The sequence below is a fragment of the Gadus chalcogrammus genome, chromosome 15 (genome assembly GCF_026213295.1).
Source record: "Gadus chalcogrammus isolate NIFS_2021 chromosome 15, NIFS_Gcha_1.0, whole genome shotgun sequence".
Taxonomy (NCBI): domain Eukaryota; kingdom Metazoa; phylum Chordata; class Actinopteri; order Gadiformes; family Gadidae; genus Gadus; species Gadus chalcogrammus.
Window position 1 is genome coordinate 12,787,387 of NC_079426.1, and position 20,041 is coordinate 12,807,427.

Sequence of the window (20,041 nt, forward strand, 5' to 3'; positions counted from 1 at the left end):
CACAATGTTCCAGACAAGGTCCTCCTTACCATTCCCAGGGGTGGAGGGGGACCCACAGCAGACGTCAGGGAGTCACTTTAAAACGCATTGGCTAAGGTCAGAGATCGAACCGACGCAAGCTTTTGACGTGAGGCTGTCCAGCCGGGACTAGCAGCACTCTGCTCCGGCAGTCGTAAGAGGGAGCAACCAAAGTACGAAGAGTGGGGGATGATGGGCTTGGCCCCACTATCTTACATCATCAACCTAGAGTCCTCGCTGGGACCGCAGCTCACAGTTTCCAGGGAGGAACTCTGACCGCGGCGCTGGCCAGATTCACAGCACTCACTGAAGTGGTCTGTCAGGCACGGGTAATGGAGGCAGGCTAATCATGAAATATTCCATTTCAATAAAAACGAAGACTGAGTGACTTTTGTTGTTTAGTAAATAAATGTCAAAATGGATAATACAATTATAGTATTTGCCTGACAAAGATTATACATTCACACCAAAATGTGATAAACCACAATGGTAAAAATTAGAACAATTGACAAACATGATAATGGACCAACAGACAAATAAGTATATCAATTCCACAGGCACTTTACCACATACAGGTGACAAGGCTTCTGGTCTACTTACTGGAGGTCCTGCAGGAGAGAAAGAGAGAGGGAGAGAGAAAAAAAGGGAACACATATTAGATTGACGAAACAGAAAAAATATATGATCAAATCAATTCCACTGGGTTTCATGAAAGCGAAGAGGAAACGGATTGGCGAGTAAACAGTTAAAGCAAACCACAGAGAGACCAGCATCTCTCGTCAAGCACCTGTTATTGCAATCGCTGTCTGCGATTGGCTCAATGTTGTCCCAGATGATGTCACTTCACATCACAACACTATTCAAACTATGACTAGTGACATCAGGCAGCTGCCGCAAACATGAGCCAATCAGAAATAGCAATCACAATAAGCTTTATCTGAAGCCGTATTGATTATATTATATTGATTGTTCATGCGGTACATTAATTTTGTGTATTACAACATTGTACTGCCACGACTGTTTCTGTGATCAGCAAGGAAACATATCAAATAAACACACTGAAAATAAAAGTTGTAACATTAAACATTGACTAACAAAGCCCATGATCCCCAGGCCTCTATACCATCTGAAAAACTAGCTCTGTCCAGCTACTTGGGAAAGAAATGGCGACACATTGAGACCTCCTAACGTCTCCTAGCCTCCTTCGGCAACATCGGAAACGGACACTCTTCCGGTGGCTTCGAAAAGTTAGCAAAGGGGGGGAAGTTTGGTGCATTTGGAGCGTGGCGCCAGATGAAATGCTTTCCTGTCTGAACACTGAGCTGATGAACCAAACCATGTTCCTTTAAACCTTGTGCCTCCACTCAAGACTACTGCTAAGAGCTTGGTGACGTCGGAGCAGAGGAAAAAGGATGGTCTATTTTTCTATGATTCCTGCTTAACCCTTGCATTAGGGTCCTAATAACAGGACTTAATAGTGGTTTTGAACAGCTTTCAGCAGAAGCGCTCCTCTATCTAGGAGTACGTTTTTATTAGAGACCCTGTCTTTGGTGAAAGCCGATTCCAAACCCCAAGCCTGGTATGTGGTTTATGCAGATTACAGACGCTTCAAACGTCCTCATCAAAGACATATGCTGCAGACCGCTGGCAAAGACCAGATATACTCTCACACTCAAAGGAATTGGCTTCCTCTGATTTCTCTGTAAGCAGAATCACACAAAGCCTGCAGTCAACTGACAAAATCAATTACCACCAGATCAAGGCACGGGTCACAAAAGATGTCATTACGTCACTGAGAGCAAGGTGAAGGAAATTAATATTGGCAAATTACCTATGTGAAATGTCAACATGAATCCCCTACATCTTCCTCCAACTGATCTATCCGGTCCCAGGCCTGAATTCAGTTCCAACCGCCAATTCCAAACTCGCAAAAATGAACCACTGCCATCGGGTAAATATGTGCATAGTATCGTTATGGAAATAAAACTTTTAGAGGAGAGAGTCTGTTCTGCAGTCCAGCTGAATTTAATAGGTTGGGAATAGTTTATTCCCCCTGCTTGTTTAAGGAGAAATCTGCAATGTTGCTTCAGTGTCAACACTCGGCTGGACTTAAAGAAATACCAAACACTTGGAATTCATTTGAACCAATCAGAATCGGCTGTTGATAACTGGTGTTGGATGGTGTCACTGTGGTTTAATTTAGGTGTTTGGTTTCATTGGTTTGGTTAATTTGCAGCATCAAAAAGGTATTTCATATCCTAAATAATTACTATTGGAGAACTATTATGTCTGGGTTTGGTAGATATCTGGGAGTGATCTTTAACACACAAAAAATAATAGGAGTGACAATTTTCTCCCCCTCTGGCCCGCACCATTATTCTCCCATTTCCTGCCATTTTCTTGATCGTCTTTTTGTGGGGGAGTTTCTGTTTTTATAGTAATTTGAGGTGACATGTTAAACAGCCTGTGCTAAACCGGGCATATGATATAACAGCGAGCTAAATGTGTGATCGAGGGGTGGATGTTTGAATAGCCAGCTAATGGTCGCTAACGGGTTGGGAGTATTCGAATAAATTAGCGGTGGCGCCATTGTCACTCCCGGTATTGCCCAACAATTACCTGCTTGATTACCCACAGTAAATGCTCTTACTGGCCTGCGCACACACAAACACACACACACAAGCCGATACTCATTAATAAAGTACAGGATAGCATAGTCGTAAGGGTGTTCGACCGCCAGCTAAAAGGGGCTCTAGGTTACAACCCCAAATTCTGCAGTCTGTACAACAGCATTAGGCCACCTGCTCATTAATGACCTGGATTTTACTTCACTGTAAGTAGCTAAGGCTATAAGTGTCCACTAAAAGACTAAGTAGTAAACAGATGAATGGAGAGGTGTGTGTTTTTCATTCACTAATAGTTGCACACTTCTTGTTATCGGCAGGCCAATCCTACCTGGAGCACCACTGCGACCTCTCTTTCCCGTCGACCCTGGTTGAGAAACGTCCGGCAGTTAGTCACAGGTTGCTATGGCAACGTCCCCTTTAACGGGTGCCAAGGTTCCTTAATGGACAAACTGCATCGATCCTTCTGTATGTACGTATTGGATCTAACATTTTTGAATAAAAACCACATGAGAATAATCTAAATCTACAGAAAAGTTAATTCTAAAATGTCCTTTTATGTATTTAAAAACACTTAAAAGTACTTTGTGTATCATTATCAGTCCTAAATCAGAAAATGTTTACTTTTTTGAACAATTCAATAAAAGTGCAACTACACATAGAAGGAGTTGAATCATGCTTCCAAAAGCCAGCAGCCCCAACATTGTAAGCCTAAACCTGCTTCGCACGCAAGCATGAAACCGAGATTCCTGCTGCATTCTGGGCCCGCCATCACATCCTCTTGGCTCGGTGTACACAAGGCACATCAATAGACCCCCATGAGCCAATGGCATCCTGGGAACCTTGAGGGGGTGGGGGAGGGGGGGTGTCGGGTAGTGGTGTTTGTGGGGGCGGGGGTTCAAATATAGCCTAGCCTGCGATGGCGCCAAAGAACGGTTATGCTGAAGCTAGGACTTCACATGCAACAAGCGGATGGCAGCGCATGACAGACGGGACCTACACATAAAGCCGCACGCACACATGGACAATCGTACACATACGGACTCGTGTTCCTCAGGGCGTTTATGTCATCTATGCCGGGCCTCTCGCTCTCCCGGGCTTTACTGGTGTCCCAAGGTCCAGACCACCTGTTGTTCCCCTCTTATGTAAAAAGCCTTGTTTGGCAGAGCCCGGAAATGAAGAACTCAAGACTGCATGCCAGCATGAACACTCATTGGCTGTTCTCGTAGCCGTAGCCAACAACCAATGTGGACCGGGGTTTCTCACACACTGGGTAAATTGAGTCTGAAGTGGGCATCAAGGCTCATCTTGCAAGTAATGCAGAACTAAATAGAGAGCGTCTTGAGTTTTTAAACGTGGAACAGGCGCAACGATAACGGCGTAGGCCTAGCCTGGCGTCAACACACCCCAGCTCAACTCCCCTTTATTCCGGGCTTGTTACACAAACCTTTGTGTCACTCGGGGGCGTACCCCGGCCAGTGGAGGCCTCAGGGCAGGTGGGCCGCCATGTTTGGAGTACTGGGACACCGAGCCAGGAATACCTCCCAGAATTCCAGCACTGAAAATACTCGAACCCAAAGCCCACCGCCGCCCCCGGCTCCTCCGGCCTGCCCCTCCCGCTATCCGGTTGCTCTCTCAGACCCTCGCTCGGAGGCCGGCGCAAACGCACCCACCATCAGAAGACTGCTGGTGGGAGACTCCCCTTGGAATGGATGAAAACATTGAATACTGCGCTGAGCGTTGAGCGATACCGCTGATGTATAAAATACCAACCCAGATTATTCTTTAAGATATAGTGTATGACATTGGGAGATTCATTCTATGCTAAATTAATATACCGGTAAGTGCAGAAATATTGTGGAAATATGAATAGATTTAGATTTAGATGTATTTCAATTGGATGCAACTCCCCAATGGGTTTTAAGGAGTTATGTCGTGCTCATGTAAGGGGTAAAGGGTGTGCAGGGAGACACATGATGAATAAACAGTAATACATACTGAGTGTGGACGCAGAGTTTGGACCCCTCCACCGGGAATGGCTTGAGTAAGCAACGTAATCACGGGGGTGATAATGACAGATACTGTGTTGATGATCAACTGGATTCCCCCAGGAAAGCCTCAGGGAATACAGAGAAGCTTCCGGAGAAACCAATAGGGGACACTCTATACTTGGGAAACTGAGCCTGACATTTTATATATATCTGGCTGAGGTACTTTACTACTCCTTGAATTTGTATTTATTGGCAATTAAGACTGGTGTGCATTTCAAGTCAATACGGCCACCCAGTAATGGCATTTCAGTATCGAAATACTGAATTCTATACATTAGACTATTATATTATTCAAAAAAGAGCCGAATTTGTACACCTTACGTCAACGACTTCCCGGTGAAATTATGAAAACAATAGAGGGGTATGGGCTACTTAGAGATGTGAATCCATCAAAGGATGAAATGGCATGAACTTTTGCCATTGTGAGAAAAAGAAAATATGCACTTAGTATTAAAGCCTGGTAAACCCATCTGCTGAATGTCATGGCTTTTCACTGTTTTTACATAAACCTCCCTCCATCACACATAAACCCCCCAGTTTCCAAATATAAAATGGATATATGACCTTTACAGCAAGGCTGGTCCCAATCTAGTGCAGTAATGAAAGTAAAAAAAGGAAATACGGTGTCCCTTTAAAACCCTGCCTCACCGCCCGGGATCCACAGGGGAACATATAAACCTTAACAACTGTGATATTGAGTTCTGAGTCCTCACCACTTACGTCTAGACCAACTAACATTCACATAACACACACCCTCCCCCCCCCCCCCCATGCTCATTTCAAACCCTAATACCGTGATGCTGTGGTTGAGAGAGTGGACGTAACAGATCCTGTGTGAGACGAATGGACCGGAACCACAGGGACAGAGATCCTCATCCCTCACTCATGGACCGTTGGGAGACAGTGGACGGGTCACAGAGAACCTTATTGCGTTCTCTAGCCATGACCAACGGTATTACCTGGTGGGGTTTGCTAAGAAGCACAGGCTGAGGGTTTTTTTGGCAGTAGTTTTCCACTTCAGTCACTCTGTGGGAAAATGTGAAGTATGAATAGGGAAGATTTGAAAAGGAGCAGATCTTTAATGCCGCTCTCCTACACAAGAACCAAACATTGTCTGCTACCGTTGTAGTTTGAAGGCCACAAACCACCCAAAACTTCACGTAACCAGCCACCTGTCTGGCGGTCAATCTCGCCAGACACACCGGCTCAAATTCAATCCACTTATCCACAGTGTGAAAATAAGTGTGGCTGGCACCGGTTTGACACAAAATCTAGTGGTGCCGTGAGGCTAAGGTTAGCGGTTAGCCCATTAGCTGGTCCTCCGTGTTTTCTGCTGCATCATACCACACTGTAACGCGAGTAGACGAGCAACGAAAGGTCAGCGTTCACAAGTGGTCTGAACGATAACAGTTGGGACGTGGCATCTTGAGCCTGTGTGGTGTATGCCCAGGGGCGTTAGGGAGTCGATGCCCAGGGGCAGGAGAGGAGCTGATTAACCGACATCTAACCAACACCGGTGGTGTAGGTTACCTCCACCACCATTGTGTGTCCAAGTGTCTGCTACACAAAACTAGGGCTGTGGTTCAGAGAGCCCCGAACCAAGTCAAATTCTCTCAGTTGAACACTCACAGGTTTCAATATTTAAAATAATGTGAAAAACATGAGTAACTCATGATATACCTCATCACCTAAATATCCGAAATATATCCTATAGGTCTTCCTGCTCAGACATAATTTGGTGGGATTCTTGCAAATCCTGGTTGAGAAGAGCCAATGCGGTACCCTCTCTGTATGTCAGATCTCTCTGGAGACTGACCAGAGGATATTTCCAACATCTCCTGGAACTCCGAACAAACAACTAATCCAGGAATTAAACAATTACCCGAGCCTCTGAAAGCAGATTGCCACAAACGCTACATTGTACGTGTGCCAGAAAAGGGCAGCATTAACAGAGTAGACCATAATCCACAAACAAATGCTCTCAGGAAAGGGAAAAGGCACACAGACACGCACACACAAACAGAAAGCCCTACACTTGATAGAACAAGACTCTTTAATGAAATCCATTGAGGTAAGTAGTCTGAGGAAGCTTTCACATACAGCCTCACTGCTCAGTTTTAGATTCTCACTGCTGCGCTCACTTTTGTTTTTCTTTATTCCCCACCAAATGGATTTATAGAAAGAAAAAAGAGATGATTGAGCATTGGGTGCATGGCTCAAAATAGAGTCAAAATAGACTACCTCATGTTTCAAACAAACATGAGCACAGTAGAGTTAAAGTTAAGAATGGTTAACTTTAAGCAGCACATAATACTGTATATAGACGTACTTTATATGAATTCAAATATGTAATACGGATTCTAAACATGGCAGCATCTGATTTGGTCGACGTTTACGTGCCGTAAAAAAAAATCTCAGTTTTTGTAATTTATTTTCCCATATAAAACCCGAACTCTATCATAAAGAAATTAGTCCGACTTCTAAAGTGTACGTTAGCTAAGGATACGTTAGGTAAGAATTTCCCCCGACTTGCCAATTTCACCTCACCTCAGGATGGCTGAGGCCTTTCTTGTCCACACAGTCCAGGGGTTTTAATGAGCCTGGAACCCTCAGCTACTCTATCATTGACTTAATGGAGGGTTAGCGCCGTGGAGACACACTCGGGGCTTATTCAGCCTGACAGGGGCTGTGCTTTTGTACACTGGGAGCCATAGTTAGTAGCTTCAAGGCAGGAATTAGAAGGACACAAAAGAAACATGAACATGGAAGGAAATCTATTCAACGTCGAACGCTAGGGAGGAAACAAGCGGAGGCCGTCCAATGTCCAGGATGTGACCTGAGGAGGTAAGCCCGGTCTTCTTGACTGCATCAGAAAGACAATAAGCGAAGTCTTAAAGGCACCGTTTCAGATCCAGCACAACACAGAGGTCACAAAAACAAGCCGCTGGGGAGGGTGACGGGAGGGAAAATAAATGTGCATAACCCATGTCCATAGAAAAATAACCTTTTACTGGAAGACGTCTGAATATTCGTTGTGCCTGCCAGTATCTGACCTTACAGGCGCCTCTCTGCTGTTAAACGACCTTCAGTCGTCCACAAGCGTGTGTCACGAACCCCCGCCCTGCCATGGCTGGGTTGTCGCCAGCTGGAGTAATCAGTCTGGACCTCGTTTATTTTAGAAGGGGGTGCAAGGGGGAAGACGGTTGAAATGCCAATCCATGTGAGCATTTTAAAATCAGCCCAGGTTGATAAGGTCCGTCCTACCAACCACAAGTCAGCCGGGCAGTACTGGTGTATACATCTGCCAGAATATCACAGGGATTGCTGTGGTATCATAGTTTAATTAGGATGATGTCTTTCTTCTGGCATAAAAGGCGGCATTATAGTTAATCCCAGGATTTCCTGGGCTCATTAAATCATGGAAGCAGAGTTAAATAAATACTGCATTGAAGTTTATATAAAAAACATGCAAAATCTCTCTCAAAACATTAGGTAAAAATCTTATCAGAAAGCAACTTGAAATAATACAGTTGTTTATGTAAACAGCTAGCTCTCAGGCTGCGAGAGCGGTCTCCAAACATTGTCTTCCTGCGAACCACACATCTCAATCAGACAGAGTGCATCATGGGTGTGGACCCTTCTTGACCCATAATCCCCATTATTTACCCAAGACAAATGGCAAGGCATACCAGTGAAGGTTAAACCTACAAGTCCACAAAGATCAGAGAGCAAGAACATGTTCCTCGCAAGCACAAAAGCCATTAAACATTTTACACACAAATGCAGACAACAGTGTGTGCTTTGTGGGAGCTAGGGTGGCACATTTGACCTTCCTCTCTCCTTTCAGGATATAAACGGATATAAATACCCTTGGGTGATATTTTAAAGAGCGAGACCGGAGACCGCTGACCTGGCCCATTGTCGCCACTTTGGAATGAATTACTGGTTCAGTTTTGCCACTGCCGCAAGCGAAGAAAACAAGACATTACATACAGCGGGGTTATTGTGTCAATCTACAAGCAGTCAGGAGGTATCAGATTTCACCCACCCTTCATAATGAGGTCTCAAATGTTGGACAACTTAGCAAAATCATTAGTGTTGGCAACATAATTTCTCTTGAATTCACAACCAGACATACGAGCTTGAGAAATCCAGAGAAAGCTGTTCCAGGAGTGTTTTCGCTCCAATTCCACTACCCACTTCAATTTGAGTCTGAACATGGATGATTATGAACTACAGGAATTTTTATGAGCTCACATCTTTCAAGTTGCGACTTCTGTCATTCTTCACCCCTCAACATTATTCAGCAAGTGACGGCAGACACATGTCCTCGTTTCTCGAGAATATCTAATCCCTGCACGCGTTTTTACACGGCAATTAGTCACTTTCCTAATGCCCAGAGGTCTTAAAACAACCAACACAGGCCGGTTCAGGGCTCCTCAGGTTTCCCAAGTGTACAACGGTCTATCATCCCAGGGCGATGAGTGAGATAAATGCCTCTGGCTGCAATTTCTTTTGTGCAATCCCTGCAAGGTGAGCCTGGGCCCCGGCAGAACACCACTGGTGGACGGACCCCAGGAGAATCTGCCGCACGACACTTCATCATCACCCAGCTGAATTCATAACTCAAGAGTGCAAAAAAGAAGGAAGGGAATATAAATTAAAATGAGGTGCCGTGTGGATTTTAGGAGCAGATTCCTGCGGGTTTCGAGTTACCGGGCAGAACGATAACGTCTCGCCACGCAGCGCCACGCAAGTTATTAAAACAGAAGCTCAGACGGCGAGGGCTAGTGGGATCAAGGCCCTGTGAGCGAGGAGCTCGCCGAAGTAAGAAGGGGTGAGTGTGGAAGAGGAGGAGGAGGTGGTGAGCGAGGAGGGGATGTGTTTAGCATGTGTGCTGCAGGGGGGGCGCTTGGCCTTTGGCCAGCCCTCGCGCTACACACACCGACGCTCTTCACGTTCAAACAGGGGCCCCATTTGTAATGGCACTCACCTGTTGAGCTAATTACTAAAACAGACGGGCCGCGTGTAAACACGGAAAGGCTCGCGCGTCGACGGAGACCGGAGCGGTCTGGACCTGATCCAGACTGAACGGCACTCACGAAGAAGAAATACACAGTCAAAGCAAAAATGGAAATAGGAAATGAATGTGTATTAAACCCCAATTTTGTTGGGGTTTTATAAGGGAATAAAAGCTGAGAGGGCCGTTTGATTGTTAAAATGGATGATTGCCGCATGGGAATGTGTGGCTCCATTCTTCAAAAGTTGCTCCTGAGTTCTTTAAGTGTTTTTTGTGAAAACCACACAGCCGAGAAATTCGGCACACACTTGCAGGCCTGCGGAACAACTTATGGTTTCAGCATTTCTGCGGTAACACCCAAGGAGCCTAAAGACCCCCCCAGCATCGCAATCACCCCGATTCCAAAGACAACACACAACACCATGTCGGTGCTTCATGCGGCCCAGTGGGAGCTTCTACCCTCTGCTCAGACGGGTAAAGGCATTAGGCCGGTGTGTCGCAGGAGCCCCAGTGCCACAGGCAGCCTGTCATCAGTGGGGACACCCCAGTCCCACGGTTTAGGTTCTCACCCGTCATCGCTGGTATTAGTTAGTCTGCTCCAAAACAAATTAATCAAACACTCAGGGTGCTTTAATGGCTGTAAACTATCAGCTACAGAAGAGGACACAGACAGCCCGTCAAGCAGTACTTGGAACTATTCTTCATTTTGACTTGTTAGGCGATACCCACATCTAGAGTAAATAATGGCCTGAATGAATAAACATCTTTCCCATATGGGGAGAAACAAATGCAGAATCATTTAATGACTCACCACACTACCTTCAATGTGAAGCTATCGTTTAGTTGTGAAATATCATATTGTGTCAAGAATATTTTTTCAGGCATATTCCAGATGAAGCCGATATTAGGAGAGGATTGTGAATTCCTGTGGCATGCTGTGTAAAAAAAGGTGCCCCATCAACTGTCTAGTTCCAACCAAACGGGAAATCAACATAAACACTGTGGCTACTGAGGGATGGCATGCCAGCGGAAGACAAACAAAGAGAAACATCCATTTACACAATGGGGATAAAGTTTCCTTCTGAGCTGCCCCGAATGAGGAAAACAGCCCAGGCCTCACACAGAAATACACCCCGTCAGGTAATGAATGGAGAGACACACAGCCACATTGTCCCAGTGTCCCACCATCAACGCCATCTCCATCTCCATCATCACCATTACAATCCACTAAACTCCACCAAGAATGCCTTCTTGGAGTCACCGTCACCCCAACCATCGTCAACTCAACCACCACTAGCAACTCCATCATCAAAGTCACCACCCCCACTGTCACTTCAGACAATACCACTTTAAACCAGGTCATTGTGAATTACGATTGTCATTCTTCCCTCAGAATGAAAATATGGTCATGTGACTAAACAGACCGACCCCATGGCTGTTCAGTCACGGCAGCCTGGCAGAGAAGTAGCCCTTGCTCATTTCTGCTAAGTCCAGTGCGGAACAGTCCATGCCGCTGGTGGTATTGATGTGTGTGTCTGAGAGCATTATCTGGCGGTCTCCTTGATCTCTGCCCTTCCTGGTAATCCAAACTATTGTTAGCTCTGGGATTTCTTTTAGCCTCCCAATTTTCTGCCTCGAAAACGCAAATATGACCACAAAACCTTCGGGGTCGACCTCCCTCAGAGTATCAGCAGATCTCCAACCTGTTTGCTCTGTCAGCGCTATTTACCTCCGAGACAGGCCTTGCCGTGTACTGTTGTGCTTTACAATCCCGCTTACTGACTAGAGCCGCTTACCTAGACGTTTTGTGGCCAGGTCTCTCTCCCCACTCTATCTGTATATCTCTTCCACAGGCAGACACATATAAACACAGCCACTCCACGTCCCTGTCCAGATGTTGTCCCCCCCGCCCGACGCAGACGGAAGGCTGCTGTGATCTGCCTGGATTTCCTACATCTGTCTCTCAGATCTACACATGGGCCAGGCTCAGGCCAAACACACAGACACACACACATGCACCCATATACACAGAGAGACACATGCATACACACACACACACACACTCCCATATACTCAGATAGATATATGCACGCACACGCACACACACGCACACACACACACACACACACACAAACACACAGATATATGCATACACAGACACACACACACACACACACACACACACACACACACACACACACACACACACACACACACACACACACACACACACACACACACACACACACACACACACACACACACACACAGTCAAACACATACACACATTACTAGCTTCAGACGAAACCCTCACCATCAGCCAGGTGCTTGCGCAGTATGCATAGATGCACAAACTCAGACCCACACCCACACACACACACACCCACCCACACAGAAACACACACTAACAGCTGGACGATGTATTGTATATACTAGTGTAGCTGTTTCCAGGATGGTCAAGCCGGTCAGTTTGCTCTGCTCATAGCATACGTTTAATACTGTGGATAAACATCTTTGAACTATAAAGTGCAAAGTGTGCTGCTAATTAAACGCTCTCTGAATGCCATATTGTATGATGCCATACTGAATGCGTAGCAAGTCGCACAGTCAACCAGAATATACATCATATGGATCTTCAACAGCGGTCATTTCTAAAACATTACTTATTGTGCTTTTCTATCTTCTAAGGATTAAAGTGCTTAGAACTCATGTAACATTTGGTTTTTCTAACAAGGGATGCTCTTTAAAAGCTATGACCTCCTGCTCTCATTAAAACACAATCCATCATGCTCTAACGTTGCTGGAAGAAGTTGTTCAAAAGATTGTTCAAAGAGCTGCAGAGAACCCCTTAATGAGAATGTATTTATATCGATAATATCAACAGAGCGTATTGGTACAGAACGTTCATCATCTGCCCCCCAACACCAGAAAAGGGTATGGCGATGAGATGTAGAGAGGGAACGTTAGGTCAAAGAACTTCAAAGCAAAGCAAATGGCCGAATGTATAGTTTTTAACGTTCATTCTTTACACACTGGTATGATGTGCCCTTGTGGATCGGTTAAGAGGTTGTCAACTAACAACTAACAACTGTTTCTAATGGAGAGAGAGAGAGAGAGAGAGAGAGAGAGAGAGAGAGAGAGAGAGAGAGAGAGAGAGAGAGAGAGAGAGAGAGAGAGAGAGAGAGAGAGAGAGAGAGAGAGAGAGAGAGAGAGAGAGAGAGAGAGAGAGAGAGAGAGAGAGAGAGAATTGGGCCCCTGACATTGCAGAGGGCATCATAAACTAGTATGGCTTTTAACCATCTGTGAACACACACACTCCCAACCCCACACACACAAACAAATGTAACAATAAACACAATATCACCCGTACATAGACTTGACTGCTTGCAAACAATCATAAACACCTGTGTGGTCACGGCTGCACACACGCCTGCACACGCACAACCATAAACACACGTATGCACAGAAATGTGTACATGCAGTCGTAAACACCTGCCGGTGCCACGTGAGCACACACACACACACTCCGAAGGAATTAAGCTACATGGAAAAGCACGAAGCAGGTATTGTTTTTCTAGCTCAGTTCTAACACAGAGGGGCCACATGGGTTCTCTCACAAGTTAACATAGGGATGGTGTGTGTGCGTCTGTGCGTGATTATGTGTGTGTGTGTGTGTGTGTGTGTGTGTGTGTGTGTGTGTGTGTGTGTGTGTGTGTGTGTGTGTGTGTGTGTGTGTGTGTGTGTGTGTGTGCGTGTGCGTGTGTGTGTTGACTAGGCGTAGTGATCAAAAGTCAGGCCACCTCAGCCCAAGGCCCCGGGCCTCCAGAGAACGCAGCTTCCTTCCGTCTGAGGAAGGCAGAGCCCTGGTCGGCCCGAAAGGGGTGCCTTAACATCCTAATCATCCGCCTCTTCCTTCAGGGAAATCACAGATATCCTGTCTCCTGTGAGGTCTGCAGATAGCAGTTGACTTTTACTAGGGGATCTAGGGGATCAATGGAGAATAATGGCTGACGTGAATTACTCTTGTCTGTTTTACAGATCGGAGACTTTAGATGATGGATCCAGCAGCGTGGACCTGACCCTGTGTAACGCGATGCCATACTCCGACCTACACATTCAACATCGCTCTATTGTTTTAACATCAAACGCAATTAGGAAAATTACATCCAGGAGAGCCATTCAGCTGACCCCCGCCATAATTCAAAGCTGCGTGTGTGGGAGGGGGGTGGGTGTGGGAGTGCGCGTGTGTGTGGCCGTGCATGAGAGTGCGTGTGTGAAACTTTATGAGTGACTATGCATGTGAGTCCACTCATGTGAAGCAGAGTGCACGTAGCTTATGGCCAGCAGTGAGACGGTCACCGTCCATGTGCCTCATGGAGCTACGGACAACAAAATCTCCAGACCGCTAAAACACAGCCTGGCCTGAATCCTGCAGCCAGCACAGACAGAGACTGGCCTGAGTCCTCCAGACCCTATAGGCACCGCCTGGCCCACATCCTATAAAACAAGCCCTGATTGCTGCCAGTACCTGGGGCTGATGATGACCACACAAGGAAAAAAATAATAAATTCAAAGGAATTTCCGGACAGGGGAAGCCTCACTAGCGGGACGATTCCTCTGGCTTTTCTTTTCCTCCCGGTCTTTAACTGTCTCAGTCTGTGTCTCTCTCCCTCAGAGAAAGTGACCCATGACATGGCCATGGGCTCTCTATCCCTATGTCTCTCTCTCTCTCTCTCCCTGTGTCTGTCACTCTCCCTCACTCTCATGGATGTTAGATTACCCATCAGGCCATTCATCATCCCGAATAGAAAAAGAACAAAACATGGGAGGTGGGGGGGATGTCTCAGATCGGTAGAGGAGAACGGCCTGAACAAAGAGCGGCGTGGGTCGGCACGGTTACGAGCCTAAGCGGCAAACCCCACCCTACCCGGTTGGAGTGAGGAGGGGCGCTCGTTTTGTTTGATCTGGGCTATCCCCCACCCCTGCTACACGGGAGGTGGGCCGACCTCTCACAGGAGGGACAGGCCTCAGCATACACACACACACACACACACACACACACACACACACACACACACACACACACACACACACACACACACACACACACACACACACACACACACACACACACACACACACACACACACACACACACACACACACACACACACACACACACACACACACACACACACACACACACACACACACACACACACGCGTGAGCGGTCCCAGTAGGGGGCGAAGGAGAGGTGGAAGAGGTGAGCCAACATCAACTCCTGGAGGAGGGAGAAAGTGAGAAGAGGAGAAGTAATGTTTGCGATGGGGGCCGGTGGATAATCTCTGATCAATACATAAGGAATCTGTCTCTCACTGTGTATGACGATGCCATCTTTGTTGGTCACAACAACCGTTCACAACTCTCACCGAGCTACAACCCAGCTGGAGGTTGCTTGTTAGAGTTATTTAAAAAGATGTAAAAGATTTGTTTAAATAATAAAAAGTATTTTGCACAATATTTAGACAGCGAGCCAGCCAGCCAGCCAGCCAGCCAGCCAGTCTGTCTCTCAGACAGACAGACATCCAGCCTACCAGACGGAGACGGTTCCAGGACAGCAGCCAGTGTAAAGGGGCCCTTGGGGTCCGCCCCCAAAGACACAGGAAGTACAGAGTTCATGGCACTGGGAACCAGAATCTTCCTCCAGGCCGTCTCCAGGGCAACACTTCGATGACAACATCCTGTAGACACAGCTTCCTGCCATGGATCCACACATAACTCCAGCCACACTCACACACACGCCACTCTATGTCTTATTTTACTATATACAATATGTTACCCCCCCCCCCCCCCCCCCCCTCCCATCTTATGACCGGTTTCTTAAGACAGTTTGGATAATTGAGCATCAGTCGTCCCCATGACAACCAGCGATGAAGTTGACAGTTGGTCGAGAGTGAACAGGTTGACAAGCTAAATCGACTGTATCCTCAAAAAACTTGGCTGAGGAAGTCTGATTTTATACTTCAGTGAACACTTGGTTGGTGTTTAATGTCAGATTTATGAAGAAGGATATGACTTATTTGGCGCACGTTTAATCTCCCTCGTTCTCTCCTGTCCGTTTGCAGAGAGGCTGAAAATGAAGAGCGGAGGGATGTTCTCCACCCAGATGAGAAGCTGTTTCTACTTGGATAACTACACGGCTGAACCTTATGGAAAGTGCAGTTTCGTAAGGACCTTCAATCGCAAATCACAGATTTTCCAGTAAGGTGTTGAAAACTCAACTCACACTAGACAGGGATTTACAAAGGACAACAGGGGCGGCCCGATGGCACTAACCACGAATGCAATACGCCTTGTAGCCAGGTTTGATTCACACCTGCAGTCCAATAAGTCCTACATAATATGTCAGTCCCCATCTCTCAGAAAAAGGCCATTTCAATAGTTGGACTTCACATGGTCCATATTTCCAACAAGGTGTCGTGAACTACTTTCCGAGCACCTTGTAATTTGCACTGATTGTTGACGCAAAAAGCATTGAAACTGGACTTTAAAGGAAACACCGACTTTGGAGGTGACCCAAATCACATACCGATTTTACACATCTCGTTTCATCCTTCTCTGGTCTCTTACTCTCACTAGAATCCTCACTGGAAAGTGAAAACAGAATTCTTGGCTCTTGCAGCCGTTCTCCACCTCCTTTCTACGTTCAGGTTCTGACTGCTGGGACTAAAACTCAACGCCTAGAGGGTCCCATCAGCACTCACACACCTGCACCGAGACCCTCACACTGCTCTCAACCAAGCCCTCAACCTTATGGCTCAAAAATGTGTTAATGTACCAAAAAGAGCGAACGCCGGGAGCTCACGCCCCAGACGCATGTGCACTGTTTGCACAGTGTCGATGGTCCACGTGCACACACCCCCACACCGCTGGGGCCCAAGGTGGAAAAGTTACGGGAATTTGTGTTCAGGTGTTGTTTTAACTAGATTATGATATGGAATACCAACACACACACATACACTGTCACACAGGAAATGTAACTATAGTTTATGAATAGAGCAGCTTCTAAACACATTTTGAAGGCGTGTACTGTTCTTATTGCTTCTATTCCATTAGTACAGCAATTTACACTTTACACAACAGATAATACTACACTGTTATTACACTGGAATTGTTATTCAAATAATTTGATAATTTCAGGAATTAAGCATAAACTGTTATTCTTCAAAATTGTAGCACTGGGGAATAAAAGTGAGTTTGACACTCTGTGACGACACATATAATGGATGTTGAGCGGTAAAGATAAGCTGACCCGTTGAGGTCAGAGATTCAAAGGGAATGAATCCCTGTCTCATCAGCTTCAAGCTGAGCCTCTGTTGACAGAAGGTAAACACGGATACGCGAGGTGGACACACACACACACACACACACACACACACACACACACACACACACACACACACACACACACACACACACACACACACACACACACACACACACACACACACACACACACACACAGGTAAACAGAAGCATACACACAGGCAGGTAAACAGACACATACACACTGGCGAATATACGCATACACACACGTGCACACACACTCACATACAGAAGCACACACCACCACACACAAGCAAAGAATAAGATAGGCATGTAATAAAACACCCACACACACTAAGAAAATGGGATTCATTCCATAAATACTTTAAGATTGGTCCTGGCTAAGGACACATAGACTTTACCCCCCTACACCCCTGTGAAAACCGTTTCCCAATGCGCACACACACACACACACACACAAACATGCACGCACACGCACACACACACACACACACACACACACACTCACACAGCTGTAGCTGGGGGAGGTATTATACGGTAAATGAGGATATCAGATTTAGGGTGACTAGTGAGTACGGGGCCTGAACCTATTAATCTGGGGGGATTGGGGGAGGTTTGGGCTGTGGCGTGCATCTCCCCCCCCCCGCCCCTGCCAAACCCAGGGCCCCTGACCAAAAGTGGGGGAGGTGGATGTGGTCTATTCATCTGAATATACAAAGAGCATGGATGTTGTGGGGCCATGTGTATGTGTTGGGGTGTGCGTGTGTGTTGGGGTGTGTGTGTGTGTGTGTGTGTGTGTGTGTGTGTGTGTGTGTGTGTGTGTGTGTGTGTGTGTGTGTGTGTGTGTGTGTGTGTGTGTGTGTGTGTGTGTGTGTGTGTGTGTGTGTGTGTGCGCGTGTGTGTTTGTGTGTTGGGGTCACGGGGTGTGTGTGAAGTGTATGTGTGTGTGTGAAGTGTGTATTGTGTGTGTGTGTGGTGTGTGGCTGTGTGGGGTTTGTGGCTGGCTGTGTGTGTGTGTGTGTGTGTGTGTGTGTGTGTACTCGGTCCTCTGTCTACCATCACACATCATCACATGTCGTGTGTGTGTTTTCGTTCTCCTGCTTGAGTGTTTCTCTGTTTGTTTTACGCTGGCTCATGTTGGCCATCCGCCAGCTCTCCCATTCTCACTTTCACTCTCTCGCTCTCCATCTCTCCCTCCATTTATCTGTCTCCATCTCCATCTCTTAATTTTTATTTTTTCTCTCTCTCTCTCTCTCTCTCTCTCTCTCTCTCTCTCTCTCTCTCTCTCTATATATATATATATATTATATATATATATATATATATGGCCCGCACATTATCAAGCTGTGGTCAATAGACGAGGTGCATCCTCTGTTCGGTTTGCACAATAAGTGAACACGTTTATGATAAAGGTCCTTTTGACGGCTCGAATAAAACCTGTTAACCAATCCCAATCAGGTATCTTGTTGTCATGGTCACCATACCCACTGTGTTTGGTGTAGGTAATGGTTGAGGTAACAGCCAAATTACGTTTCTCAATACACAGTCCTGCTATTGTATCCCTAGATTAAAACTATATAAAAGCTGTCCTCAAACGTTTTCTTCACTCAAATTAGATAGATATTCGCTATCTGTTATTATTGATTGTATACAATTATCAATCACGATAGCGGAATACGTGCAATGTGGTATGCGAATATAGATTGCTTTTGATAACATAACGGTGTGCAGTTTTATTTCGGATACCAAATATCTCTAAAAGTTTAATCGGCAGGTAAATTCAAAGTACCCGGTATCAAAATCGAATAGTAAGCTAGTACCATGCGGTGGAAAAGAGCAATTAGGGACAGCCATCTGCATAGACAAAGATGGTAACGCAGCGGGAGGGGGGCGGGGGGGGGGGTGAGAGAGAGTAAGAGCCCGTCACTGTCACTCTATCACTCTACCCCCTGCCCGGGACCGTAAATAAACAAGCCTGTTTACCCTGGGGGACATCAAACGTGGCTCTCCTCAACAGCTAGATGAGCTGACCAACTGCCGGGAACCATCAGACCCACCTAACCCCACACCACCACCACCACCACCACCACCTCCATCACCTTCTTCTTCTCTCAGTAGCACAGGAGTCTCGTATTTCACAGCTGGGGATGTCGTCCAAGGTCTTCCCACAGAAGCCCAACGGCAAGATCACTCACGCACTCACACTCCCCGGGAAGAGACGTTTTTTTGGGTGGGGGATTTTATGTACATTTGTCATCGAATTTGAAAAGTAGCTCAGAACAGCGAGACGAAATTCAAACCTGTAAATGACAGTTTGTTTTTTTTCTTCGCCTTCCTATGCCTAATGGCTATCTGTCTTCTTCTCTCTTTCCCACACAAGGTTACCTAGGCCTTCAACATTTGTGAAGAAAAGGTCTGCAGCTCAAAACACCTGCTAACTTACGTAAAGACAAAACAAAATTGCAATACGGTTCCAAATATGTGCTGGGGTGCATATCGTTTCAAATCTAAATTGTTTGTCACATTTTTTAACAATTGAACTGAACAATGTACATATCACCACAACAAGGAGCCCATACTCTGACGAAAAGACAGAAAGACACCAACAACAACAGGCACGACCTTTGACCTGTGTGGATAAGTCGGTCAGCTAGAGGCTAGAGATCTCTCACCAGATAAACTCACCCATTCATGACACCTACGAAGAGCAGTCGGTCAAAAAGAGAAAAAACAATGCCTCCATTTGGTAAGTACATTTGGTACGTACTTTAGTAATCTAAACTAAACATATAATCCATTTTAGTTTTGTGTACATATGCATAATTTATCTTAAACTTAACTTTCTCCCCATGCAAGCACTCTAGAGATTTCCTTGTGGCCTTTTCTTTTTTCTTACGAACCAAGTTTGTTGCAGAACTGGGAAAGACGTTTGACACTGTAGACCTTCAACCTGACAGACCAACAGCCCAGAGGAGTGAAG

At 46.1% G+C, this 20,041-nt stretch overlaps 1 protein-coding gene across 2 annotated transcripts in view; it reads right to left on the minus strand.

The window, feature by feature from the left end:
- Positions 1-20,041, minus strand: part of LOC130405071 (collagen alpha-1(XIII) chain-like) — an 87,442-nt gene that overhangs the window by 46,154 nt on the left and 21,247 nt on the right. For both annotated transcript variants that reach the window (XM_056610033.1, XM_056610032.1), the window contains exons 3-4: positions 2,974-3,009; positions 619-626 (exon numbers count right to left, since the gene is read on the minus strand). In XM_056610033.1, the coding sequence (XP_056466008.1) occupies positions 619-626; positions 2,974-3,009 (44 nt within the window). The remainder of the gene's footprint in view (positions 1-618; positions 627-2,973; positions 3,010-20,041) is intronic.